This window comes from Prionailurus viverrinus, chromosome A1 (genome assembly GCF_022837055.1).
Source record: "Prionailurus viverrinus isolate Anna chromosome A1, UM_Priviv_1.0, whole genome shotgun sequence".
In the NCBI taxonomy this organism is placed as follows: Eukaryota; Metazoa; Chordata; class Mammalia; order Carnivora; family Felidae; genus Prionailurus; species Prionailurus viverrinus.
Window position 1 is genome coordinate 79,606,744 of NC_062561.1, and position 27,925 is coordinate 79,634,668.

At 41.4% G+C, this 27,925-nt stretch overlaps 1 protein-coding gene across 1 annotated transcript in view; it reads left to right on the plus strand.

The window, feature by feature from the left end:
* The window catches only part of MYO16 (myosin XVI), a 611,926-nt gene that overhangs the window by 576,969 nt on the left and 7,032 nt on the right, over nucleotides 1–27,925 (plus strand). Inside the window, exon 34 of the mRNA XM_047874837.1 lies at nucleotides 6,713–6,804. Coding sequence (XP_047730793.1) covers nucleotides 6,713–6,804 — 92 coding nt within the window. The remainder of the gene's footprint in view (nucleotides 1–6,712; nucleotides 6,805–27,925) is intronic.

Genomic DNA, 27,925 nt, shown 5'->3' on the forward strand with positions numbered 1-27,925 from the left:
TGGATGTCGGGATTTATGGGAGCGTTCCAGGAAAGGTTCTGTTTAATCCCTTGGAGGGTTCGAAGATTCAAAATAATATAAAGGACAGAATGGCCGGAAGAAGCCTAGTGAGAGGCAGGTGCACATCAGTCACAAAGCATTTATTAAGCACCAGTTGCATGCAGGCATTGTGCAACGCGTGCAGAGCAGTAGGAAGTCTAAGCAAATCACGAGGTGCTCTTTGGGTATAAGCAGAGCATATGTAGCGCATTAGCATTGTGTGTCAAGAGAGATCACAGAACAGGGCAGCCAGTGACAAGTGTCAGGTCAACCACACAAAAAAGGAGTGCTCTGGTGTTGCCACCACGTGGAGGAAGAGATTCACGAGGGCTGGGATTTTACAGATGCTCCTGGTGAGGATTGGGATTTTTAAAATGAAGGAGATTCAGACTAGAAGGGCACACCTTCCAGGGAAGAAAATCTATCTCCGTGGCGGGATGGGAGTGAGCTACTTTGATGGCGTAGGTCAGTGAATAAGATGGTGTTGAATGCCAGTTCAAAGAGTGTCTCTGGAAGACTGGTCTTTGCTTGGAGAGGGTGGGGCACCATACATCGGCTCTTTTGGAGAAACCTCCCTGATTGTGTTACTCAGGGTGAAGAGTGGAACAAAACCTGAGGTTGGGAACAGCACATGTGTGTTGGTCCTGTTAACACCAAGGAGAATGTTCCAGGATGGACTGGGATAGGAGGGAGAGAACAGCGCACTCTTTCACAGAAGAAACGGAGTTCTGAGAGGTTTATATTGTGGGTTGGGTTTGGAGTTCAAGCGATGAGAAGGACTTCTGGCGGTAGACAGTCGTGACATAAATGCTGGTGATAATTCGGGAGTCTAAGGGGAGCTCCAGGAGGGAAAGATAGGGAAGGCAGGATTTTCACGGGAGCTGGAGAAATGGGGATCATTTGCAGCATCAGAGGAAAAGTTTTAAAGAGAAATGAGGAAAAAAATCTGACCACAAAACCATGTGGAGTGCCAAGCTTTGAGAAACGTACTTTGAGAAGGACCGGCGTGGAGATACGGAATAAATGATCAGAGACGGGAACGCCAGCATGCAGTTTCACAAAAACCAGGAGAATCATGACTTTGAGATCGGAGGTATTTGGTAAGCTGGGAGGACACGCAAGGAGAATCATATATTGCTATCAACTAAACATACTTGGGTCCCAACAGAGCCTCAGGGATTGTGGCTGGCAGATTCTAAGGGGTTCATTACTTAAGACTCAGAGCCACACCACCCTCTCCAGCCTGCCCTATTCTTCTCTTCTTAGAAGGCTCTACATAAACCCACGGGGTTTTATGCGTAGACTTCACTGCCGCAGAGTCTCTCCCTTTTCAAAATCACCTTACAAACTCAGGGAAGTCCAGGGCCTGGATCCACACTGCACGTGATGAGGAGAGTGTCCTAAATACCACTTCCCCGGAGCATCCCGGGGAAGGATGAATTGACAAAGCTCTGAGCAGCACCCACTGCTCAGGGAGAGGAGCAGGGAGCCTCCTCCCTCTACCTGGCCCCTGGATCAAGGCTGATGACTTCCTGACTCCCCCCTGCCAAGCCCCAGTGCCAAACAGCATGTTGTACAGAGTGCTGCCATCTATTACTTGGCCCAGATCAGCAGGTGGGGAATGCCTTCTTGAAGTCTCTGCATGCTTTCTTTGAACAGAAGAGCTGGGTATCTGGGGGGTAGGACAGGGACAGTTTCAGAAGATCTTAGCCCTTGCTCTAATTTGGACAAGCATGGCTCCTTAAACGGATGGTTTCATATCAAATGGACATGCTTAGCATTTTGAGGCCCACTGTTGCCGCTGTAGTAAGAATGTGTAGTAAGGACACAGAACTACATCCACTGGGAATTATCACCACAGAATGGGGTCTGGGGACAAGGCTGTGGCTGCAAGAAAACAAAAGCACGTTCATGAGTATGTGCGAGCAATTGTCCGTGGTAGAAGCCTTCAATAGAAGTCAACAAATAAAGGTTCCAGATTGACCTTCGATGGCCCCAACACTGATCAAGAACCTTTAACTTGGTAGGAACACAGTAGAATTCTTTACCCCAAGACTTGGGGCCTTTTCTGGGGTCTTTGGCTAGCTGACAGGTGAAATGACACAATTGCTACATCTTTTCTTTCTTTTTTTCAAAGCTAATGAGAAGTAAATGAAACAAAATTGAAATAACGAACATCCCAAAGCTTGGTCATGGGCACGTGGACTTTTCTTGTGTATTCTCTTGACTCTTATATGTGTATGAAATTTCAGTAACACAAAGTTTTGAAATATTTGTTATCTTGACCAATAAGGTGGCTAAGTTATTGTACCTTTATGTGCATTTCTTTGGGTACTTAATGAAAATGAACATGTTCATCATTGAGGGGCCGTATACTCTCTTTCCTCTCTATACATATTCTTTTCCCATATTTTAAAATCTGCCTGTAGGTCCTTTATTTTGATTTGTAGGATGTTTTAAGAACAATAGAGCCTTTTATTTAGTGTATTTAAATATTCTGTATTCTTTTTCATTTTTTAATATTTATATTTATATATAAAATTTATGTAAAATATTTGTATATGTATAAATTTTTATGATTTTTGGCATATGTTTATTTTTAAATGTTCAAATAGAGATAGTAATACAATTTCCTCCACATTTTTTTTTCTTCTGGTGTCACTTTTAGATTATTTGCCTTTAACACGTGCTGCTTCTGATATGACAATAAGATAGAAATCTTTTTGGTCAAAAACAAAGCGGAACAAAACTCTGCCTTCTAACATCGTCTGCACCTCCAGGGCTGCCTGGCTATTACTTTATCTGCTGCTTCCACTTGCTGGGTATATTGGCCCAAGTGGGGTTCTCCCACCTGTTTGCTACAGACATCCAGGCAGGGTTTTCTGCACCCCAGACTGGTCAGTCTCAGCTTCTCCCCCAACCTGCACCTGCCCAAGGGGAGGAGATACCATCCATGCCAAGGTTTCCAGCACCGCTTTCTTCTCCCTGACCCCCCCCCCCTCCACACCGGGGTCCCCACACATTCACCTGCCCCACACTGACACCCTCTGTCCCTACCCTGGTGACCCTGCCACAGGTTCTGGGATCAGTGATTTCTTTAGTCAACAGGTAAGAAATGCCTCTTCACTCACCACTCAGGTAAAATGGCGTCACATCCCGTCCCCTCTGGAAACCCACAGTGTTGTCTGTGGCTTACAGGCTACTGTCAGACGTCTGTGAGATGGCATGTGAAGTGCTTGCCCTTGATCTCTCTACCTTCCAGCACATTCTGCAGGGGCCCCCACTGACCACACCGTCTCAGTGGTCCTTTCTTGAGGCATGGAACCATCTGGAACTTCTTCCCTGGAGCTCTCCCAAGGAGGCCCATCTCACCTTCTTGACCATTCGGAGCCTTCTCATCCCGGAATGCCCAGACCCTTTGGCATCCCCACCATCACATTCCCCTAATCCCCTCCATCATAATTCATCCCTGCTGTCTCCAGGATGCTGACTAACCCACAAATCACCCTGCCGTGTGTTCTGGTGGAAGGCCACTCCTGTGCAATGGCAGGACTTTCCTTTAGTCATCGTATTTCCCAGTGCCTTATTCAGACAATGACCACAAATACTTCTTAACTTTCTTTATGACGTGATATATAGCACATTATGCTATTGATTTGGCTCTGAGTTTGTATCCTCGGCACACTGAGTTTCTGTTTTATTTGGGGCGCAAACTTCTGATTTATAATTTAGTTTTGGAAAATGGATGACACCTTTCTCCCCCACCGTCCAATCCCTGGAACCCAGTGCTCCAGAAGGTGGACGTCTGTCCTTGCTTGTCAGTCAGCTCCCTGTTTCCCCCACCAGCCCCCACACCTCTGACACTCCTGATACACATGAATCCCGGACTCGGCTGTGCCCTCCTGCCTGGACACCCAGTTTTTGCTGACTCCCTGCTTATTTGGATGCCTGGGATTCCAATTTGTGACTGATCTCAGATGTCCATCATTCCTCCCTCCTGGTTTAGTTTCCAGATCACTCAAACACTGATTGATTGGCCCCTTTCCCACACCTGCTATGCCAGTCTCTAATATAATTTCCCCTGGCCAACTTCAGACATTGCTGTTGCTTGTGGCCAGGACCCATCTTGCCCCATGACTTCCATGTGTAGGCCTGTCCCTTTCCAGGTGCTGGCCCCAGTGTGCCTGGTCTCGATGAAGCTAACCTTTCCATGCCAAGGCCTTTGTATCTGTAACAGGAAGATTGACTGGGGGTAGGGGGGCTTGTTATGTGCTGATAGGGTTCTGTGGACTTCCTGGGGAGCTCACTCACTCCTGATCTGAAAAGGCATGCTGTGATTTCCTAATGATCTTGAATTTGGGAAGCCTGTATATGTCTGATCAATTATACCATACTGGTTAATTACAATTTTAGAGAAGAGCAGCTATCACTTCATAATTTAAGGCCCCTGGATTGAGCTCATTCCATCAGGTAATTTTCCTCTTTTCATGTTTCCATCTTTTTTTTAATATGAAATTTATTGTCAAATTGGTTTCCATGCAACACCCAGTGCTCATCCCAACTGGTGCCCTCCTCAGTGCCCATCACCCACTTTCCCCTCCCTCCCACCCCCCATCAACCCTCAGTTTGTTCTCAGTTTTAAAGAGTCTTTTATGGTTTGGCTCCCTCCCTCTCCAACTTTTTTTTCCTTCCCCTCCCCCATGGTCTTCTGTTAGGTTTCTCAGGATCCACATAAGAGTGAAAACATATGGTGTCTGTCTTTCTCTGCCTGACTTATTTCACTTAGCATAATACCTTCCAGTTCTATCCACGTTACTGCAAATGGTCATTCTTTCTCATTGCCAAGTAGTATTCCATTGTGTATATAAACCACATCTTCTTTCTCCATTTGTCAGTTGGACATTTAGGCTCTTTCCATAATTTGGCTATTGTTGAAAGTGCTGCTATAAACATTGGGGTACAAGTGCCCCTATGCATCAACACTCCTGTATCCCTTGGGTAAATTCCTAGCAGTGCTATTGCTGGGTCATAGGGTAGATCTATTTTTAATTTTTTAAGGAACCTCCACACTGTTTTCCAGAGTGTCTGCACCAGTTTGCATTCCCACCAACAGTGCAAGAGGGTTCCTGTTTCTCCACATCCTTGCCAGCATCTATAGTCTCCTGATTTGTTCATTTTAGCCACTCTGACTAGAATGAGGTGTTATCTCAGTGTGGTTTTTTTTTTTATTTTTTTTTTCAACGTTTTTATTTATTTTTGGGACAGAGAGAGACAGAGCATGAACGGGGGAGGGGCAGAGAGAGAGGGAGACACAGAATCGGAAACAGGCTCCAGGCTCCGAGCCATCAGCCCAGAGCCTGATGCGGGGCTCGAACTCATGGACCGCGAGATCGTGACCTGGCTGAAGTCGGACGCTTAACCGACTGCACCACCCAGGCGCCCCTCTCAGTGTGGTTTTGATTTGTATTTCCCTGATGAGGAGTGACGTTGAGCATCTTTTCATGTGCCTGTTGGCCATCTGGATGTCTTCTTTAGAGAAGTGTCTATTCATGTCTTCTGCCCATTTCTTCACTGGATTATTTGTTTTTTGGGTGTGGAGTTTGGTGAGGTCTTTATAAATTTTGGATACTAGCCCTTTGTCTGATATGTCATTTGCAAACACCTTTTCCCGTTCTTTCGGTTGCCTTTTAGTTTTGTTGACTGTTTCCTTTGCAGTGCAGAAGCTTTTTATCTTCATGAGGTCCCAGTCGTCCATTTTTGCTTTTATCTTTATGAACAAGTCACTTGTGACTCTCAACCCCTGTCTCCTGTTGGTGCTGAGTCAGCGGTGGTTTTGCCACCAGGGGGACATTTTTTGGCTATCTCAGTTGTGAGGTGCTACTACCATATAGGGCAGAGACCAGAGATGCTGCTAACCATCCCACAGTGCACAGGGCAGCCCCACAACGGAGAAACTTCCAGCCCAAAGCGCCAGCTGCGCTGAGGTGGAGAAACCCTGTTTCTATCGTGAGCGATCACTGATAAAATCCTTTGGTGCCTATGGGGACTTCTGTAGTATTTCAGTGGGGGCTATCCATGTCCTTGAACCCTCTATTTGTCCTGCAAGGCTGGTGATGAATTGGTCTGCTGGGGGTGGGCAGCTACCGTGGCCTTTTCCTCATAGGAGTCCACCAAGCCCTTCCTCCCCATTGTGTGTGAACACCAGCCAATAGAGTTCGTGTGACGCGTAGAGTCGATAATGTCTGGTCTGTCCTCCACTCCCCTCTTCGCCTCCCTGCGGCCCAAATGAGATGCCAACTTTCCACTGTAGTGGCCCAAGGTACCCGTTCACTCTCTGAGGCCTTTAGGCTCCTCCCGCTGCTGTCGCTGCTTCACCAAACTATCCTCAGTTTCCCCTACAGTACTTCTCTGCTCACTTTGTGCCATTATGGAACATTTCCTCACCATCCCTTCATTGCTTTTTTCAACATCTTGCCTCTTTTATTTAATGGAATTGCAACAGTATTTTGTGTTCCCATGTTTCCTTAGGAAATTTTTATCCAATGAGTATTTGCTGACCATCATTTCCATCCACGAGATGTAAAAAGTCGACTTTTTTGCAGTAAGTACGCAGCTTTTTTTATTTGGGGGAAGGACACCCAACTTAACCTCGACTTGGTGTTGACCTCAACAGGTTTACCTGAAGAAGAGGGGTTCCCCAGATTTTCTGTGAGCACCTTCACGACCTCATCATTTCAGAGACAGAGAGAGACCCACACCACTCAGGTAAGGACCCTCAGATATTCACATTTGGAGTGACAGCTGGAAATAAGTTACAACCAGAGACTTGGTGTGGCATGACCAAGAATGTACGTTCCTCCTGGACTAGACCACACGGTTGCTCTCACTCTGGCCCTAAGTATCTCCAGCTCAACATCCCTCTCTCTCTCTGTCAGCAGACTCCAGCTCTCTGCTGGTTAGAAGGGGAAGAAGAAGAATGCCCAAAACAAACAAAATGTAATACTTTTAAATTGAATATTGTAGACATAATTTATGTTGTGGTCTTTAAAAAATCACTGTCAGATGAAGACGATGTTATGTCCACTGAGTGATGCTAACATAGTTTCTGCATTTGACTTCCGCTAAAATAGGACTCTGAGGGCAAAGAGCACAGAAATAAAATGCTTGAGGCACCTGTGGTGTTACGGCATGCCATCCTATCTCGTTGACTGCCTCTAAATTCCACATAGCCCAGATTGATGTAAAATATAGCATATCGGGGCACATGGTCAAGCACACGACTCTGGATCTTGGGGTCGTGAGTTCAGGCCCCACGTGGGCATAGAGCCTACTCTAGGGGCACCTGGGTGGCTCAGTTGGTTAAGCGTTTGACTCTTGATTCCGGCTCAGATCATGATCTCACAGTTCCTGGGATCAAGCCCACATCGGGCTGTGCACTGACCGCAGGGATACTGCTTGGGATTCTCCCTCTTTCTCTCTCTGCCCATCCCCCACTTGTGTTTTCTCCCTCCCTCTCTCTCTCTCTCTCTCTCTGTCTCTCTGTCTCTCTCTCTCTCAAAATGCATAAACGTAAAAAAAAAGGTAAATAAAATGTATCGTATGATCAGGACACTATAAAGCCAAAATGAGATTACAGTTCACAAAACCGTTTTTGACATGTTTCAGTGATTTTGTGTATATGCTTAATGTGTTTGGCTTTAAAAAGTTCACCAAACTAAAGAAGATTATCGCTTCAAGAAAAAAGCAAACAGGGGCGCCTGGGTGGCGCAGTCGGTTAAGCGTCCGACTTCAGCCAGGTCACGATCTCGCAGTCCGTGAGTTCGAGCCCCGCGTCGGGCTCTGGGCTGATGGCTCAGAGCCTGGAGCCTGTTTCCGATTCTGTGTCTCCCTCTCTCTCTGCCCCTCCCCCGTTCATGCTCTGTCTCTCTCTGTCCCAAAAATAAATAAACGTTAAAAAAAAAAAAAAAAAAAAATTAAAAAAAAAAAAAAAAAAGAAAAAAGCAAACAAAAAAAAACCAACGACACCACTAGTGTGTTTAGAAAGAAAAAGGATTTATATCATATAATTTAGTGTTCTTTGAATGCTGAATTTTAAAATATTTAAAATACTGTTTTTGGTCATTATCTTCAAAAAGATGACTTTGCATTTCAAGGTGAAACATGCCCAACAATGTATCAAAGAGCTTGTTATCAACAGGGTCAAAATTATTGCTTTAGCAACAGGGTTCTTATTTTGTATGGAGCTATAGTACCACTTTGATGATGTCAAATATCTACATAAAAATCTTTTTAAAAAACTCAGTGGAGTATCCAGATGCTTCCATAAAGTCGACAACCCAGCCACTGATCTGTTTTCCTCTGCATACTTGGCATTATATAGATAAGTCTATTGGCCTCGGCTGAGATTTTTTCCAAATAACACTGGTGAGGTAGTGAGAAAAATCAATAACTTTAATCTTAAAAATAAATCTTACAGTATGCAGTCGGCTCAAATCACTTGCACTGATGTATAGGTACTGAAATAGAAAGAAAATGCTGATAGGCTACAATAACGGATCGTCCTATCTCCCCTCTGGTCCTTAGAGGTGTATTGACTTTACTTTGTAAGCCTTTACAGATGCTTTATCTGAGAGAATTCACAGGGGGAGCCTACTTGTAAGGAACACTGGTTTGATTTTTATTAGAAGACTGACTCCTATACTTCAGAGCACAGATGCCGGCCACCTGACACCCTTTCCGGGGCTCCCACTATAACGTGGTTCATAGAGAAAGGGTTAATTTTGAAAGAAGGTAACTTCTTCCCTGGTCTTGCATGGGTTTGGCTAAGAAGCAAACAGAGATGGGAAAGATCATGAGGAATTAGTGTCCATTCCTACCTGTCAGCAGGGACTTTTTGTTCAGATGCAAACAGTCTTGGCTGGCAGTCATCTCACAGTGCCTTTCTTCAAGGGAGCAGGAAACCAGGCTCATTGTCTTCCCTGTAAAGTGCGGGGGATTCTCATGCTAGGACACGTTTCTCGCTGTTGAAAAGCTGTAAGAGTTATGTGAAATTGCGCATTTAATGGCCACACGTCTTTCTGCGAAAACGACTCTTGTGTGACATATTCCACAGGAAATATGGACACATACAGGCACATCGCATTTTAAATTTTCTACTAATGCAATTAGATAAGAATTCTATAAAATCAGCCCTCGACTGATTGGGTATGTAGCAGTAAAATTAAATGTTGACTACAAATTGAATTTCTCTTTGTGGAGGTCTAGAGTTTAATTGGCATCATCAAGGATTTTAGTGAAATCCCTTTAAGAAAGATAAAATGCGTGTGCATTATTGTAGATAAAGAAAACAGGAAACAGATTCAGTCATTTGCCAAAGATCATAGGGAAAATTCGGAGTGCATGGTTTGAATGGGTATCAAGATCAAATGTCCTGTTCCTGAGAATGAACATGACCAAAACCCATTAAAAGGACTGCAGGAGTCATCCAACTTTTTCACACAGTTTGAAAACTTTTTGGTCAGGACAAAAACCTAAGTAGCCATGGTGGACATTTATGACTTGGCTTTTTAGCTGCCAGTCACATGCTGAGATTTCTCACGATGAAAACAGAAAGGGAGAGGCTCATCCTTCCTTCCCTCCTTTGTGAGGTAGACGATACGTGTGAGGGGGGCTCAGCCAATCTGTCAACCGTGGATTATGGCGTGAGAGACATATGATGGAAGGGATGAGAAGAGTAGATGTCACCAAGGAGGTGACATGTGGCAGAGGTGACTTCCCTCTGGGGCAGCTGTCAGGCAGTGTTACGATGACCTCCGGGCACTGAATCCACTTGGATTCCTGCCCACTTGCCACACACTTTCCTTCTCACTCCAGTCTCTCTCTCTCACCTTCCAGTGAAGGTCCGACCTGTTCAGATGTCCAGAATTACTTTTCATGGCTCGCAAATAAGAATTTTCACTGACACCGATATAGACGTGGAACGTTTTCTCATGAGGGTAGTGCCTCAGCAAAGACTAGTAGTCTCTTTCCTCAAGGTGCAGGGGAGAGACAATGTAGTTTATGTTCTTTTCCATCATAACATTTCTTACAATTTGCAAAACATAATGACTTCACAGGAATGTAGTAAAAATAGGGACGCCTGGGTGGCTCCGTCGGTTAAGCATCCAACTTCAGCTCAGGTCATGATCTCACACTTCGTGGGTTCGAGCCCCACGTTGTGCTCTGTGCTGACAGCTCAGAGCCTGGAGCCTGTTTCGGATTCTGCCTCTCCCCCTCTGTCTACCCCTCCCTTGCTCGCATTCTGTCTCTCTCTCTTTCTCAAAAATAAACTTAAACAATTTTTAAAAAGTAGTGAAAATATATTGCCCTTGAAATATTTGAAAATAATGAAAGCTGGGACGTAGCCATATCGTGAATGTGGCTGTGTTCGTTGTTGCTCCTTATAGTGAAGGCTCTGTAGGTCCTTGCTGTGGAGCGAAATAGAATAGCCATGACCTTACACAGCCAGCAGTGAGTGCGTGATACCTTGCAATCCCGCACGCTGGCCCTGATGGGGGCTTTGTGGCACTTCCCAGCGCTCAACTCTGCAATCCCAGAGATCCAGGTCGGTTTTGAAATTAGATGGTGTTCATAAAAATAATATGCCATTTATCTACTGGCTATTTTATGAGATGTATAGTAGCTTTTTTAAAAGAGTGTGTGCCATTTGGCATGAAAAGATCCGTCCGAAGTAACGCAGCAGCAGGAGACTCAGCAGTGAGGGAAACACTGAGAGCACCTTCCAACCCAGAGTGACTTAGCTCTTTTTGCCGTGATTGCAATCCTCTGCTGACTCAGAAGGCCGGGTAACCTGACACAGGAACCCCGTGGATTATAAATAGAGCAAAATCATGAACCCCGTGGGGGAGGGACCCAAAGGCAGGAGGGTACAAGGAGGGAAGGGATAAAATAGAATTCTCAGTTCTTGCCCTCAGCCTGAAGTCGATTTATACACCTGTTTAGGGCTCTACACCTGCTATTGACAAATGGGCCACTTTCTTTTTTCACTTGAGCGTACCTTATGTATGTACATTCTCATTTTACCTTTACTACCGTCCACTTCTCGCCATTGATTCCTCTCAGGTTTTGTTCTCCTCGACGACATTGTGTGGTTCATGATCTTTGAGTTTCATCGTGGGCAGTTATCATATTACTTACTAAACTTTTTGTTACGATTTTTTAAAGAGCGTAAAAAGTTATCATTAATATCTGTCATATTCAAATATCCATTGTAAGAAATCATTGGTGGCCTCGGATAAAAGAGTGGCAGTCCAGCACCCAAGAGCTTCATGAGTATTTAGCCCACTCAGACCACCGCCACCAAAGATAAGCAGAAACGTAATCAATGTCAATTGATCCACAGTCAAGAGACAAATTGTTATGTGGTTTGTTTTACTGAACCAGCAAAGAAACCTTTTTGTAATGTCACATATCAACAAAGTGAAGACTGGTGGGGGCACTAAATAAAGCCAGTGCCTTCTCAGTATTTCATCGTATTTGTGACGTGAATGCCTGATAGGTATCATGGCAGAGAAACAGTGCTAGATAAAATAACAAAATGTAGACACACTCAATCATTAAGGGAGGATTCTAAAGCACATGGTGGGAAATAGAAATTAGATAACTGTTTCAAAAGGCAAGGTATAAATATTTCATTTATAAGCTGCAAACACGAGACGAGACATAGCATGGGAGGCTCGTTCACACAGCTGAGGTTTCAGGGAATCGGCACGCACCCCTCGTGACTTCCATAGTACGTGCCAGAAATGAAGGCAGTAAATTAATTTGATGGTATGAGTTGAGTGGCAGCATTTTCAAAAGAGAAGGGAAGAATCCTGTATAGTTATAGAGAAACTTGCAAAATTAAAGACAAAAGCAAATCTCCTATTTTGTATTTTTCCTCCATAAAATTGCACCCTGTGTCTCTCCCAAATGCATTCAAATGCATATTTTTTTCTAGTGAACACGTTGACTATTATCAATGAGGAGATAATTCAGTTTTAAGAAATATGAGAAGAATGCAAAATATAAGAAGGTCTTGTGATATCTCTCCATGCTCACCTTACAGATGGGAAGGCTGTAGTGAGTCAATACCATTGTATGAGGGAGGAAATAACATTGCATCTGAGAAAATATGGTTGAGTACAAATTCTAGTTAACTTAGGAACTGCACTATTCCCTTAAAAAGATTTAATTTTTAAAATTAAAAGAAAAGAAAAAACTAAAAGAAAAAGAAAAACAAAACTAAAAAGAAAAAGAAAAAACAAAATTTATGGGTATAAATCCCATAACTGTTATTTAGCAGGTAGGTACAGAAAGTAGCAGTTAGTTTTCAAATTGATTAAAGAAAATACCTGTAACATGTCAAGCCTGCAGCCTGCCATATAACAAGTGCGTATAAACAATGTTTGCTATGTTATCTTGGTGTTCTTTTTTTTTTCAAGGTCAGTATTCTGAACATCAATTCTGATTCTAACATAGTAGACGCTATCTAAAATATGTAGGGGGTTAGACAGAATCAGCATGACACAGCATTTCTCTGGGATTTTGATAAAATGTGGCTGGCATGTATGTGATTTTCAAAAACATTTTGCTATGGAATACTATATATTTGGCGGGGGGGGGGGGACACAGTGATGAGTAAAACACCCAACTTCAATAAATCATTACATTTCACCATATCTGCTCTGGCACCATATATTTTCTATATCCCATGCCCACCTGCCACGCCGGGGTGAATCCCATCCGGAAATTAGGGCATAACCCTCCATCCATGTTTGCACTTTTACTAATATGAATGTACCCATAAATTATATCATGTCCATAAGTAAAAATGGATGATTCGTATGCTTTTACAGTGTACATAAAGGTGTCACTCTGAACTGATTTGCGGATTTTTTTCTAGTTGTTGAGGTGTTTTTTCTCCCCATTTGGATGCATGGTGCTCTCATTTGCTGTTTCATTCTGAGTATTAGCTCAAGGTTAAATGTAAAGCCTTAACGTGGAGCGGTAGGAGAGAGGCAGTAGGAAGGGAGATTACAGGGGACACACTCACAGGCTCTGAGCACAACTTTGTGTTCAAGTTCCCTCAGCAAGCTCGGGAGAGAGCAAGTCCATTGGAAGAGGAAAGGCCTTAGGAACACCCGGCCCCAGCGGGAAGGGTGGGTCTCGCCTTGCTGCCACCTCCAGCCTCAGGGGACAGCAGTGCCTCTGGCAGCCAGACTGTCTTCCTCCAGATCCTCACAAGGTGGTTGGACGTGTCTCTCGGGGTCCTGAGACTCTTAATCCAGTGAGCTCTATGAAAGATGCACGGGGATGTACTGAATGTCCAGTGACAATATGGCAGCACGGACTTAGATGCACAAACATTTGCCAGAGGGCTACAACCAGAGCTTTGGCACAGATCCTTACTGGTGCCTCTAGAAGCTCCCTTTCAACACCAAAAAATATTTTTTTAATTAAAAACATAACTGTAGGTGTCAATATGCCTCCTCCACTTTAAACTTTTCCCAGAAAGAGGGTTTCCATAGATATATTCATGACATTTCTTAAAAACAACATGTTTGCAGTTTGACAAAGTGGAGTGGAAAACTTGATCAAAAGCAAGTTTCCAAATTATTACTGTTACAAACAGTGCTACGGTGAAGATCATAGACTGTGTCTCTAACTTGTAATTTAGGGGGGAAAAAATCCAAAGGTTTCCCCTAGAAATGGAAATACTGCATTTCTGAGGGTGCACATTTTCAACCATAGGAGTTACTGCCAATAATTCCCCAAAATAGTTGAACACACCTCTAAAAGGGAATGTTTCTCCCCCAACTTTTTTTTCCTGAAAGTCGCTTGGTTTAATTAATCTTTCTTTTTTAACTTTTCAATTTAATTTTATTTTTTTTACTGATGTGGTAAGTGTAAAACAGATCTTATTATGGTTTTGTTTTACATTTCCCTGGTTGCCGTCGAGCATATGTCCTCAGACCTAGTAGCCCAAAGATATCCTTTTCCTATTTCCGAACTGGTTTGCATGAGTTTCTAGATGACTTGAAAGAATTCTTTACATATTCTGAATAATATTCCTCGTCAGTCACTTGCATGGCAAACACTTTGGTTATAGTGTTTTCTTTTTTTTTTAATTTTTTAAATGTTTTTATTTATTTTTGTGACAGAGAGAGACAGAGCATGAGCAGGGGAGGGGCAGAGAGAGAGGGAGACACAGAATCGGAAGCAGGCTCCAGGCTCTGAGCTGTCAGCACAGAGCCCGATGCGGCGCTCGAACCCACAGACTGTGAGATCATGACCTGAGCCAAAGTCGGACGCTTAACTGACTGAGCCACCCAGGTGCCCCTGGTTATAGTGTTTTCTTAGTCTAACCAGAAGTTTGTCAACTTGATTGATCTTTTAAAAACAGCTTTTGATTGTATTGATATTCTCTATTATTTTTCTGCTTCATTGATTTCTGTGCTCTTTAATATTTCCTTCCTTTTGCTTGCTTTGGGTATAATTGGTTCTATTTCTAGTTTCTTAAATAGCAAGTGTAGAACATTGATTTCATGCCTTCTGTTTTTTCTAATAGTATTTAATGTAGTACACTCCCATCTCTGGCTATGTTACCTGTGTTCTGAAAATTCTGATAGTTTTGCTTTTATTTTCATTCAATTCATGCTTTCTGATTTCTCTTAGGGTTTCCTCTTTGACTAATGTTGTTGCCTTCCAAACATTTGAGGACTTTCCAGATATCTTTCTGGTTTTTTATTTCTAGTTTGTTGCATTATGATCTCAGAATATATAGTTTCCATAATTTCAGTTCTCTTCAATTTATCAGGAATTACTTTATGGCCCAGAATAGGGTCTATCTGGGTGGAATTTCCATGAAAAGGAGTATCCTGCTATTGTCATATAGTGATCTGGAAATGTCTATTGGGTCAAGTTGATTGACAGTGTTGTGTGGGGCTTCTGTATTGTGACTGATTTTCTGTCCACTTCTTCCACTGAATACTGAGAGAAGAGTACCCTGAGTCTCCAACTATAATTGAGATTGTGGCTACTTTTCCTTTCAGGTTAATCAGTTTTTACCTTATATATTTGGAAGTTTTGTCATTAGATGTGTAGACCTTGAAGAGTATTGCATCTTTTTGATGAATAGATCTGTTTATCATTTGTACTTCTGATAATTAATATTCATTTTCCTGAGGTCTTCTTTGACTGAAATTAAAATAAGCATTCTTTTGATCATTGTGTGCAAGGTATGTTTTTCCATTCATTTAATTACTTTTAAACAGCTTTATTAAGATATAATTCACATACCATACAGTTCACACCTTTAAACTATACAATCCAGTATTCTTTAGTAAGCTGTTAGGGTTCTGCAACTATTATCACAACTATTAACCCCCTCACCATCCCAATGAAAATCCATGCCTTTACTTTTAACCTATTTATGTCTCTATATTTAACTTGTGATTTTTATAAATAATATATAGATGTGTCTTGTTTATTTTTATCCAGTCTGATAGTCTTTGTATTTTATTTGGTGTGTTCAGACCATTTACATTTAATGTAATTATGGATGTGATTGGATTTTGGTCTGTCCATTTTATGTTTTTCTGTTTCTCACCACCGTTTTTGTTCTTCTATTTCCCAATGATGCTTTCTTTTAGATTGAGTATTTTTAAGTCCTCTATTTTAATTTATCTGTTGGCATTTCAGCTATATGTCTTTGTATGTGTTTTCTTGGTAGTTGATTTAGCAATTGTAATATATACACACCTGTCACTCTATTTGCAGTCAACCGTATCATTCCTTTTAACCTCTTTCGCTGATCTTTATCATCACCACATATGCTACATCTACATACGTTTACACAGTTGTAAATATATTACATCTACATTCTTTATAGTTGTCACATATTTTACGTCTACTTAATTGTTGTCAGAAACGTTATATCTGCATACATTGAACACATTCTCCTAGGAGGTGTTATAAGTTTTGCCTTAAACTGTCATGCATGCTTCAGACAACTTCAGTAGAGAAAAATCTTTTTTTTATTATCCCAGTACTTACCATTTCTATAGCTTCACTCCTTCTAGTTCCATTTCCATCAGCCTAAAGAACTTCCTAGTTTTCCTTAATCCGAGTGTGTCTTTATTCTGCGTGCATTCTCCAAATTTGGATTTCCCTCCACAGTTCACTTGTTTTGGTTTACTTTTCTGGTCCTCAGATAGATGTGCATTTTGTCCAAAGTTTAGTTATAATTACTGAGAGAAATAGGCAGAGGTGAGCTTCTTTCATTGTGGCCCAGCTGATGCATTTACCACATATAAATTTATAGTGTTAATATAGTCAAACTGATTAACCCTTATCTTTACAGATTGTGCTTTTGTTGTACTGTTTAAAAAATCTTTCTCATTGAGAAAGCCCTCCCCCAAAAGTTCTCTTACCCTGCAGCCATAAAGATCTCTCTCTCCATATATGTTTTAAAGTTTAGGGTGTGTGTGTGTGTGTGTGTGTGTGTGTGTGTGTGGTTTATTGTTGTTTTTACATTTTTTTTTCTTTTTCTTTGCATTTAGGAATTTAAACTACCTGGACTTTATTTTTGAGAATGGTGTAAATTGACAATGTAGTTATACATTTTTCTGTGCCAATAACGATTTTCCTCTGGCTTTTACAATATAAGGCCATGTTTCCCACTTCCTCTCAATGCTGAGTACATTGCCTGAAATGGACTGTTTTCTGTATTCATCTCTGACCGTCTAGACTCTTCTTTAATATTACTTGCCTCCTGATGGCTTTCCTTGAGCACTCCTTCTAAGCAAAGTCGTCATTTACCTTTATAAATTGGTCCCTGTAATTCTACAGTGCATATCTTCTTTATATGACCTATTTTGTTGTATTAGAATTATGCACATGTGTGTAGACCCTGGGACTTTGAGCACATAGAGAATGCATTGACTGTATCTTAATTATTTTTGCATTCCAACACAAACGCTCAATAAATTGCCAACTCAGTGTAATTGTCTTCTGGTAGCAGCTTTCGATGAATTAAGAGAAGCAGACTGATAGAATATTTCCTAAATTTATTCAAATATTTAAATTCAGTCTCATGTTAAAAATGTACCAATAAACTTGGTAAATAGAATCACAGGCAGTTGCATTACTGGTTGGAGGATATTAACGTCACATTTTATATGGTGATTAGGCTCTAAAGCTGGCGTGTTATGTAAAAGTCACATGCAACAGAAAAGACTCTGGAACATCCCTTATATTGGCTATAAAGAACAATATGCCTTTATATGTTTTATGTATAAAACAGTGTGCTTTTCTTGTATACAACTCTGCACAATTATATGCATATATTTATGCGTAATGCATAAAACAACTTAAAGCATATAATAAGATACATACAGTGTTTTGGATTCTAAGGAAGTGGGTGGCACAGAACTGAATTTTCAGAGATTCATTTATTCATTCCACAAATATTTACAGGGTACCAACTTGTGTCCAGCACAGATCTAGGCACCTTGGTCTATAAAACAAACGTCCTTGCCCTCCTGGGAGTTAAATTCTAGCATTGGAAAGCAAACAATGAATGATATTTAAGTGAGATGTATAAAATGCTAAAAGGTAATAAAACATATGAGGAAAGGTAAACAGGATAAGCAAGCTTGGGAGTGACAAGAGCAGGTATGGAAGGAGGTTGGGTTGAGTAGCAAGTTCTAAGAAAGTCAACAAAAGCTTCATTGAGCAAAGACAGAGCAAAGAAGTAGGGAGTGTGCCATGCTGATGTCAGGGTGGAACATTCTAGGTGGGGGGAGAGCAAAGGCCCTGAAATAGGACCTTGCCTGAGTTGCAAGGTGGCCATTGTGGCTGAAGGGGCGTGAACTCTACGTATTACTAGATGTTTAAATGAACACAAGTTGGAACCGGCATCCGTGGTAAGTGTTAAGTCTAGAAAAGGGAGACTTTCTCATTGTAAACTTTCTCATTGCATATATATATGGATGTAAAATATCAATTAGGACTCTTATTGTACTGTCTTTCTTGAGAACCATTTGCCAGGTTTGAAAATTTGGGTCTGCTCTGAATCTAAGTGAAAGGTAATCGCTTGCCTTTTCTGTAAGGAGAAAATGTAGACAAACAGCTCTATTTCCACTCAAGGTAAAGAGAACTGGAAGAGAGTCACTTGGGAACCTGTGTCGCTCATTCCCTGACTTGTTACATGTGGTTCTCTGGACACGAATGTGGCCTAACATTTTTTAAATGCAAAATTCAGACTGAAAGAACAGAAAGTTTTCAATTGTGTTGAAATTGTAATCAGCTAATTATGGTGAAAGAATTTATTTTATGAAAAAAAAACTGACTCTGTCAGAAATAGGTTCTAAAGCAACTGAACTGTGATATTGGGAAGAAGTTTCATGAAGTCAATGATATAGAAAGCCTGGATCTTAAAGCCCAAGTGGATTCAAATTAATTTTATACACTTCCAGGTGATTTTTATTATATATTTTTGGAAAGAAGTCTGTTTTTCAAAGTTTAAGTATTTATTTTGAGAGAGAGAGCATGTGCACATGAGCAGGGGGAAGGGTAATGAGAGGAGAGAGGAGAGAGAGAATCCCAAGCAGGCTTCGTGCCTCCAGCAGAGAGCCTGACATAGGCTCGAACTCATGAACAGTGAGATCATGACCTGAGTGGAAATCAGGAGTCAGACGCTTAACTAACTGAACCACCCAGGTGCCCCTGTAGTATTTATGATATCAAAAATTATATCTTCTAATGATAGAATTATTGGAATATTGCTTACATCCATATATATATGCACATATATATGTATACATATATATATATGTATATTGCTTACATCCATATATATACGTATATATGTATACATATATATGTGCATATATATGTATGCATATATATGTATACATATATATGCGCATATATATATGGATGTAAGCAATATTCCAATATATTTAAATGAATATATATATATATATATATAGAGAGAGAGAGAGAGAGAGAGAGAGAGGGAGGAAAGCTTATAACTCTTGACAACTGGTCTCTCAGAAATTCCTTAAAACCTGTGGACTTAATTTTTCCCAGGCACAAAGTTAATCCTGTATAACAACTTGGGCACCTTGAGAAATGTTTTAATATTTAATATTTAATAATAATGTTTAATATTTATACATATATATGTGCATATATATGGATGTAAGCAATATTCCAATATATTTAAATGAAGAGAGAGAGAGAGAGAGAGAGAGAGAGAGAGAGGAAAGCTTATAACTCTTGACAACTGGTCTCTCAGAAATTCCTTAAAACCTGTGGACTTAATTTTTCCCAGGCACAAAGTTAATCCTGTATAACAACTTGGGCACCTTGAGAAATGTTTTAATACTTATAGGACCTTTTTGTGCATGTAATGATTGTAAAGAAGGGCCTCTCTTACCTCCAGTTTTCAAGTGGAAACTTGAGCTCCAGTAACTCCATTTTGGACGGAAAGATCAAAGTTAATGACAAAGAATAACTTTCCCCAACACAGTGTATCCCATGGCTAATGGAGTTGCTAAACTATGCCCTTCTCCTAATTATCTGATTTTCAAAAATCAACTCGGATTAGGTTATTTTATTAATATCCAGTTTCCTGAAGTGTCTTTTCTCATTCTTGTTTAATTATATTTATTGCCATAACACACAGATTGTGGTTGTTTCCAGAAAAAAAAATTGTGATATCAATAAATTAACAGATAGACTGTGTCCTACATACTAACGCAAATGAGGATCCTGGCGAGCGGAACAACCAGACAAGAGAGAGGATCCTTCTACATGCAGCCTCCAAAGGCTCTGGAGACTTCACTGCCATGGTTTGACCTGCTGGTTCACACACAAGGACGACCTTTTGTTTGTACCCGAGAAGACCAGCTAAACTCAGTGTGCTTGAACTTGCATGCATCAGGTACTAGCCAAGTGAGTTTGAGCTCTAAAGATGAGTTTCAGCATCTCTGAAATGAGGCTAATAATACAGAACCTGCTTACTTCACATGGTTATGAGAAACTACTAGAATAATCACATGTGAAAAATGCTTTAAGAATATAAAATAATAGCATGAAGACGATGTTAGACATAGGGCCTTAGAAGCCTCAAAGGATCCCATGTTTGGGCGTACAGATGGGACCACTGCAGAGAAACAGAACTTCAGGTGTATTCTGGCTACATCTGATGGGCTGACAGAGAGAGTCTGTGGGAGAATGGATGGTGACGAAGCAGTAATAATCAGCGTGGCCAGAAAATACTGGACTTTCCATAACCTGCTAAAGAGTGGAGACTTGATGGTTTAGGCCAGGCAAAATGGCGGCACTGCAGCGTTTTGAACACAGCAATTACATGAATAGATTTATTCTTTGGAGAGATCAAACCTAGTAGATTAATTATCCTCAATAATACCTCCTGTTGTTGGCGGCGAGTCTCCCATATAATCCCAAGAAACACGTTTTTAAAAAAAAATTGTAATGTTCTTACTTTCCGTGTTTCCAGTATAATAGATTTATGTTTTTCTGTATATTCTCTGGATTCCAACCCCATTACTATCATACGTCATTACTACAAACATACCCTAAATATAGGTTATCAATTTGTTACAATCTAGTCACTCATACTGATGCTGCCATGTTTTTTTTTTTTTAATGAATTGAGGTGAAAGACCAGAGCTCATGTAAAATCCATATCCCAGCATGTCACAAATTAATTACATTGCATGATGTATAGTACAATCATAAATTTCTATTTTATAACTGTCCATTAATAGAAGAACTATACATTCACTCATCAGAGTCCATTTTCATTCATAGCTATTAACCTAAAATCATCTACCAAATGCAAATAAATGTCCATTTCAATGATATTAAACGTGTTCCAGTATACTACTACTTATAAAAGTCAAGAACAGTTAGTAACTTTTTTAAGAAATCAAACTGAAAGATAAGGTAAAAAGCTCAAATTCTCTCTCTCCTCCCTCACTGCCTGGTTGCCCATTGCTTACAATAGAATTCGTAAAGTGCCTTTAAAAAGATATTTTCCCCTTTATTTGGCCCCTTGGCAACAAAGGAAACAAAATGGCAACAGGAGAAACAAAAGAGCAAGAATGAACTCAATTGAAATCCTGTATAAATACCTATTTCTGAGTTAGAAGGATCAACTCTTTTTTGCCTAAACCAGAAATGCTACTTTGACGTTCAGATCATTTTCTTAATTTTTTTTTCAAAGAATGAAAATATACAACCCTTTCATCAAAGTTTTTTTTTGAATCACATGTTATTTTATGCCACATCTTTCAGTTCTATTTAGGTAGACTTTGGCTTTGGAAACTGTGATTTTCAAATTTCACTTTTTAATGGCTTCTCCAACATCTTGTTAGCATCAAGTAGGAATGGGATTTGCATTTGAAACACTAATATTCACTATTCAGTCAGCCAAGAAGCTTCCTTGTTTTAATTTCCATAAATGTCAGTAAATGCCTCTTTTCACCTTTGGGTGAATAGTCAATAGAAAAATCAATTCTGCGACAAATGAACAGCAACATGATTTTACATATGAATTATTTAACAAAGTCTATTTTTATCCTGGAAGGGAAAGACTTAAGGTAAAACATCAGTAGCAAATTATTAATTTACATTTATTAATATTATTCATAGAAGTGCATATCCACAGGAAGTAAAGAAATTTATATCTCATTTTTTAATTAGTTCATCTCCGAGAATTCTATTAATGACACAATAGAAATCTATTGAAAATTAATGAAAAAGATATACAAGTAATAAACCTCATTAAGCCTTTACACCACGTTGTGGTTTTCTCTGGCTTGTGAGAGAGTCATTGACCCTGGAAAGGGAGGAACCTAGTGAAAATGACCCATTTGAGATGTAGACCTTCCATGAACTCAGTCTTTACATCCTTTTAGCAAATTCTGTCTTCATGTCTGCCTGCTACCTCTGGACTTTAGAAGACACAAAATACTTTACAAGTCCAGGCGGGGAAATGAGAACTAGACTCATGTCTTGAACTTCTAAATATCAAATCAGCAAGATTTTCTCAAAAACAGGATGAAACCCTTTTTTTTTAATCCCTATAGTGAGTCGTTGACGTAGTAATAGCAGGTGTTATAAGTGGCACTATTTTCTAAGGATTACACTATCGATGAAGTAATCTTCCTGTTAAGACCCTGCAGAAAGGAGGGGATTTTGCTTGAGGATGAGTACTGCAGCCCACAGGGAAACGCCTGGACCATGTGGTTCGTGTATATCTGCTCGAGCCCGCTAGGAGCTCGAAAGGAGGTGTTCCGAGGCACCGGTTTGTTGAGTGTGGATGGCTTGTCTTTGCCTTCCCTGATCTGTCCTTGAGAAGAGAGAGGAGAACCTGAGGCTACAGGTTTGAGGAGGTCGAAACTGACCAGAGGTTGTAGATCACAAACGCCACCCCATCCCATGCAGCCCACTTGGTGGGGGGGGTGGGGGGAGGTTGGGACACTCCGATGATGCTGCCAGGCCTTGCATGGATGCGAGGTGGCTCCATCTGTCTGTTCCTTTGAGGGCCAGATTGTCCCAACTCCCCATGAACTGTGACTTTCGGCTTTCCCACTCCAAATAACAACTGGCCCCTAAGCTTTGAAGCTTTCCTACTTCTTTCGAATGTCAAATTTTAAAATAAAAATCACAGAATAATTTCCAGGTATATTATTAGATCCTGTACTGACTTTGTTTTCAAAGGCATTTAAATGGACAGATGGCCTGCTCCATTTTCTAGAAGTCTGGGAGTTGTACCTCTTACACCATAGTATCATTTTTTTCCCCACGCCATCCAAAAATAATAATTCTGGACATGGGATGTCTTAGTCTGCTCGGGCCGCTATAACAAAATGCCACAGACTGGGTGGCTTATAAACAACAGAAATGTATTTCTCACAGTTCTGAGGCCAGAAGTCCAAGGTCGGGGTACCTGCACGGTCAGGATAGGGGTCTCTTCCAGGTCGCAGACTTCTCTCTGTGTCCTCAGAGGCAGAAGGGGTGAGGGGGCTCTGTGGGACGTCTCTTTTATAAAACCATTAATCCCATTCACTGAGGCTCTACCCTCACGACCTCATCACCTCCCCAAAGTCCCAGCTATAGATAGCACCACACTGAGGGTTAGGATCCCAACATGAGAATCTGGGGTGGGAGAAATACAAACTCTCCGACCACTGCATAGGGTAAGCTTGTCTGATCGTCTAAGGCATTGCACTCTCTGGCCACCCTGAAGTCTGCAGTGACTGTCCCACTGTCTTTCAATGGCCCCACTCACTAGCCATTCAGAGCCATCTAGCCATGTCTGAATTCCGAGTAACTAATGGGTCTGGGACCACCCACACCCTATGTGACTTCAGAGCAACAGAGCATTTTGAATAAGTTCCCAGGGCTGTATGGTGTTTGAAAGGGTCTTATCTGAATCTGTGACATGTGAACTACATCTCAAGTGGAAGATAGGGGTCAGTCCGCCATTGCTTGAAGGCACTCTCCTCCTTTCCTTCCCTGTCCCTGATGGGGGTGAGGTGCCCAATTGGCCCTAAGTTTATTTTTTAAAAAAATGAAAACACAAATCTGATAGACTGTGTGAAAGAAGATTTCAATAGAGCAAGTAAGCCTGGCTGCAAGCGTCTCTGAAAACAGCATCAGGAGGCCACCAGGGAGGGGGGATTTCTGCACGTTCTCATGGGCCTCTGAGCTCTTTGCCAGCTGCAAGCCCTCCCCCGGACTTGAGTCCTTCCTCACCAGGACACCAGGAGCTGTTCGCCTTCACTTTCAGAGGAGCCAGTGCGATTTGTTGGACAAGTTTCAGCCCCTAATTTGCATCTTAACCCAACCAACCTGAGTTACGCTCCTCACCACCCCTCTTTTATCTGGAGGACCTGAGAACTGCACTCACACCCTTCCGCCTTTGTAACTGCCCTGTCTTCCTGGGAGCATGAGTCAGGTTTCCACGTGAATCTGTCTCCCATATTGCAATTCAAATTGCCCAACTAAATGCCCATTTGCTTGGATTTTTAGTAAATTCTTTCTTGGTTGTCAATTATGATAAAAACTCTCTCCCTTCCCTTAAACCTTTGCATGCAGACATTCAGACACGAACTCTGTTTCAGCTCTCGAAGTACATTGGGTGCATTGTGCTTGCTGAGCAGAGATTAATTTACTCATTTGGGACCCTAAAGGACACCCGTGATCTGATCAAGCAACAGATTCTACCTCCAGGGAATTCCACCCACATTGATCAACATTTTCTCACTTACATATTACATATGACCCTTTTTATTTTTTATTTATTTATTTTTTTTAAATGTTTTTATTTATTTCTGAGACAGAGAGAGACAGAGCATGAGCAGGGGAGGGGCAGAGAGAGAGGGAGACACAGAATCGGAAGCAGGCTCCAGGCTCTGAGCTGTCAGCACAGAGCCCGACGTGGGGCTCGAACTCACGTACCGTGAGATCATGACCTGAGCTGAAGTCGGACGCTCAACCGACTGAGCCACCCAGGTGCCCCCATATGACCCTTTTTAAACGAAAAAAAAAAAAAAATCCCCCTAAACCCTTAACATTTCTGAAGTTAACTTATTATAATGGTGATTAAGTGTAGACACACACATTGTTCCATAAAATGTCTTCATCCTCTTTTTTCTCATTACAGCTATAAAACTGAAGCAAATTTATAAATTCAACATGGCAAAAACCTACCAAAGCAAACAATTAAAATGTATCACATTCATGGTAGGTATGAGTGTGTTTAGCTGGAATGAGAGTCCTGGTGAAAATATGGACGTGGCATTGACTCAGATTCCAAGAACTACATTTCTACTGTCTTGTGCTGTTGGTTAACCCAAGGCCCTACCGCTTTTCTCTGCTTGAACTGCTGGGAAACTATTAATCTCACCCATGCTGAAATATCACTTAGTGCTTTCTTGGGGGAGGTGCCTTATTTGCATATTAAACGCAACTACTCTCTTCTGGTTAGCCTGCAACAATATCAGTGATATTCCGTGTGGCATCCTGCTTGTAAATAAGATAAGAAGTTAGAGAATAAAGTCTCGCTGAGCACTGGCTTTAAAAGTAGGCATTCAAATGATCCAAGGCACGATTGTATTACTTTTGAAAAAATATCATGAAAATAAAAATGCGAAATATATTAGATCATCCAGAGAACTTGAGGACCCCTGAAAAAGTACATATACAAATCTCAATTTCCGCAACATTACACTTAACAGTTTAAATTACTCAACTAAAATCTATTTATACCCTTTTTTATCTTACTCCTGAAATTCAAAGGAACTCCGGACCTTTCATTTCTTTCTGTACAACTTTCTTTAGTTTTAAATCATATGTGCAGAAATCATAGTTATTTTATAAATGCAGTATGTTGCTCAGTATTTTGACAGCTTCGTGTTGCTAAGGAAGAGACTTATTTGTATTTGTATTTATTTTTACTTATTTTTTTGAAGTTTTTATTTATTTTTGAGAGACAGAGCATAAGCAGGGGAGGGGCAGAGAGAGAGGGAGACAGAGTCTGAAACAGGCTCCAGGCTCTGAGCCATCAGCACCGAGCCCGACACAGGGCTCAAACCCACGAACCGTGAGATCATGACCTGAGCCGAAGTCAGTTGCTTAACCGACTGAGCCACCCAGGTGCCCTATTTTTATTTTTATTTTAATTTTTATCTTTATCTTTATTTAAGGCCCTAAGTTGTGAGAAGTGTTTTCATTTAATGTTGTCCAATTGACTCATCAAGATAATCACCATTCAGCAATGTTTAGGGATTTTCTCAAGTCAAAGAGCGAATGATGATGAGATCATAATGCCCTACATTTATAGGGCACTCACTATTTTCACATACTCTTTTATGTGGCCCACACACATTACTCATGTAAATCCTCATGCATTTTGGGGAGGTAGATTGTTACTGTGGTCCCACCTTACAGATGAGGATGATGAGTTGGGTCACAGACTGTCACTGGGTGGCAGATTTCAGATTTGAATCAAGCACTGCTGTAGACCCTGGATCTTCCACCATGCTGCCTCCAGCCAGCACCCATCTGCTCATGGACTGGTGGTCCTCTGAGAAAGGATGGGAGTCCAGGGTCACTACTGACACTTGTCTACCTCAGGTCCTGTGGAGAGGCCTCTTCTTGCCTATTCTTTCCCCCTTTTCCAAATGGTGGCAACCTCAACTTTCAACATTCATATCAAATGGTACTTCCTCCTCTGTGAAGTTTCTCCAGACCGTCCTCCATAAGTCCCCTTTCCCAGGTAAATGGGGGAAAGAAGGTTTTAAAAAAACTCCTTTTTGAGCAACTCCATCTCTACGCCATGTGCAACACGTTAATACACTTTTAAGCATGGTTCCTTTAAAAGCAGGGCATTTGCGGGGCGCCTGGGTGGCTCAGGTCATGATCTCACAGTTCTTGAGTTCAAGCCCCGCATCAGGCTCTGTGCTGATGACTCAGAGCCTGGAGCCTGCTTCAGATTCTGTGTTTCCCTCTCTCTCTGCCCCTCCCCAGTTTGCAATCTCTCTCTCCCTCTCTCAAAAATAAATAAATATTTAAAAAAAAATTTTACGCAGCAGAGCATTTGTAATATTCGTGTGGCACAGAGGTGATAGAGTGTGGACGTCCAGCATCATAGGTATGGGACAATTTCTAAGTTCCCAGTTATAACACTTGCTTCCTGGTTCCGAAAGATGATGATTTTGTGTCCAAACACTATAATATAAAACATGCCAGAAAAGAAAATAAATAAGTGCCTAGCTGTCTGAAGTGAAATGGGGTGGAGATAAATCTTTGAAGCAACGGTAAACAAGCTCGAAGCTAAAAGATACCCATATGGCATCCTTTAGCCAAACAACAAATCAGTAAGTGAAACCTGGGTGTCAAGCCAGCAGATGCTAGGCACTCATTTCCAGTTGCATCCCTGATCCCTGGCATCATTTCTTCTCTTCCTGAAAAGAAATGGTTCCCCCCCAATACCAAAACTAAATTCAAACAATTATTTTCATCATGATAGTGTTCTCTTTCATTCCCAGCCCCTATTTCTCCCTTCCCCCCACCCCTTCCCTTACTGGAAGCCATCAGTGTGTTCTCTGTAGTTACAAGTCTGTTTTCAAAACTAAAGTTTTTGTTAAAAAGTCCATTATTTCTTTTTTCATGATAATACTTAATTTATCATGAAACTCAAAATAATGGTAGAGGAAGAGGGTTATTGTTGTTACCAAGAAGGCAGGAAATTTAAAGAATGGAGAAACATTGGGGCGCCTGGGTGGCACAGTCGGTTAAGCGTCCGACTTCAGCCAGGTCACGATCTCGCGGTCTGTGAGTTCGAGCCCCGCGTCGGGCTCTGGGCTGATGGCTCAGAGCCTGGAGCCTGTTTCCGATTCTGTGTCTCCCTCTCTCTCTGCCCCTCCCCCGTTCATGCTCTGTCTCTCTCTGTCCCAAAAATAAAAAAATAAACGTTGAAAAAAAAATTAAAAAAAAAAAGAATGGAGAAACATTGACCCAGATGTGTTTATAGTGCTGAATAATATGGTGAATACTTTGGGGTGCTTATATAGTACTTGACCACCATTATTCTTAAAGTTTATTTATTTATTTTGAGAGAGACAGAGACGAGGTGAGCAAGGGAGGGGCAGAGAGAGAGGAAGAGAGAGAATCCCAGGCAGGCTCCATGCTGCCAGCACAGAGCCCGATGTGGGGCTCGAACCCATGAAGCCTTGAGATCATGACCTGAGCCCAAACCAAGAGTCAGACGCTTAACTCCCTGAGCCACCCAGGCACGCTGACC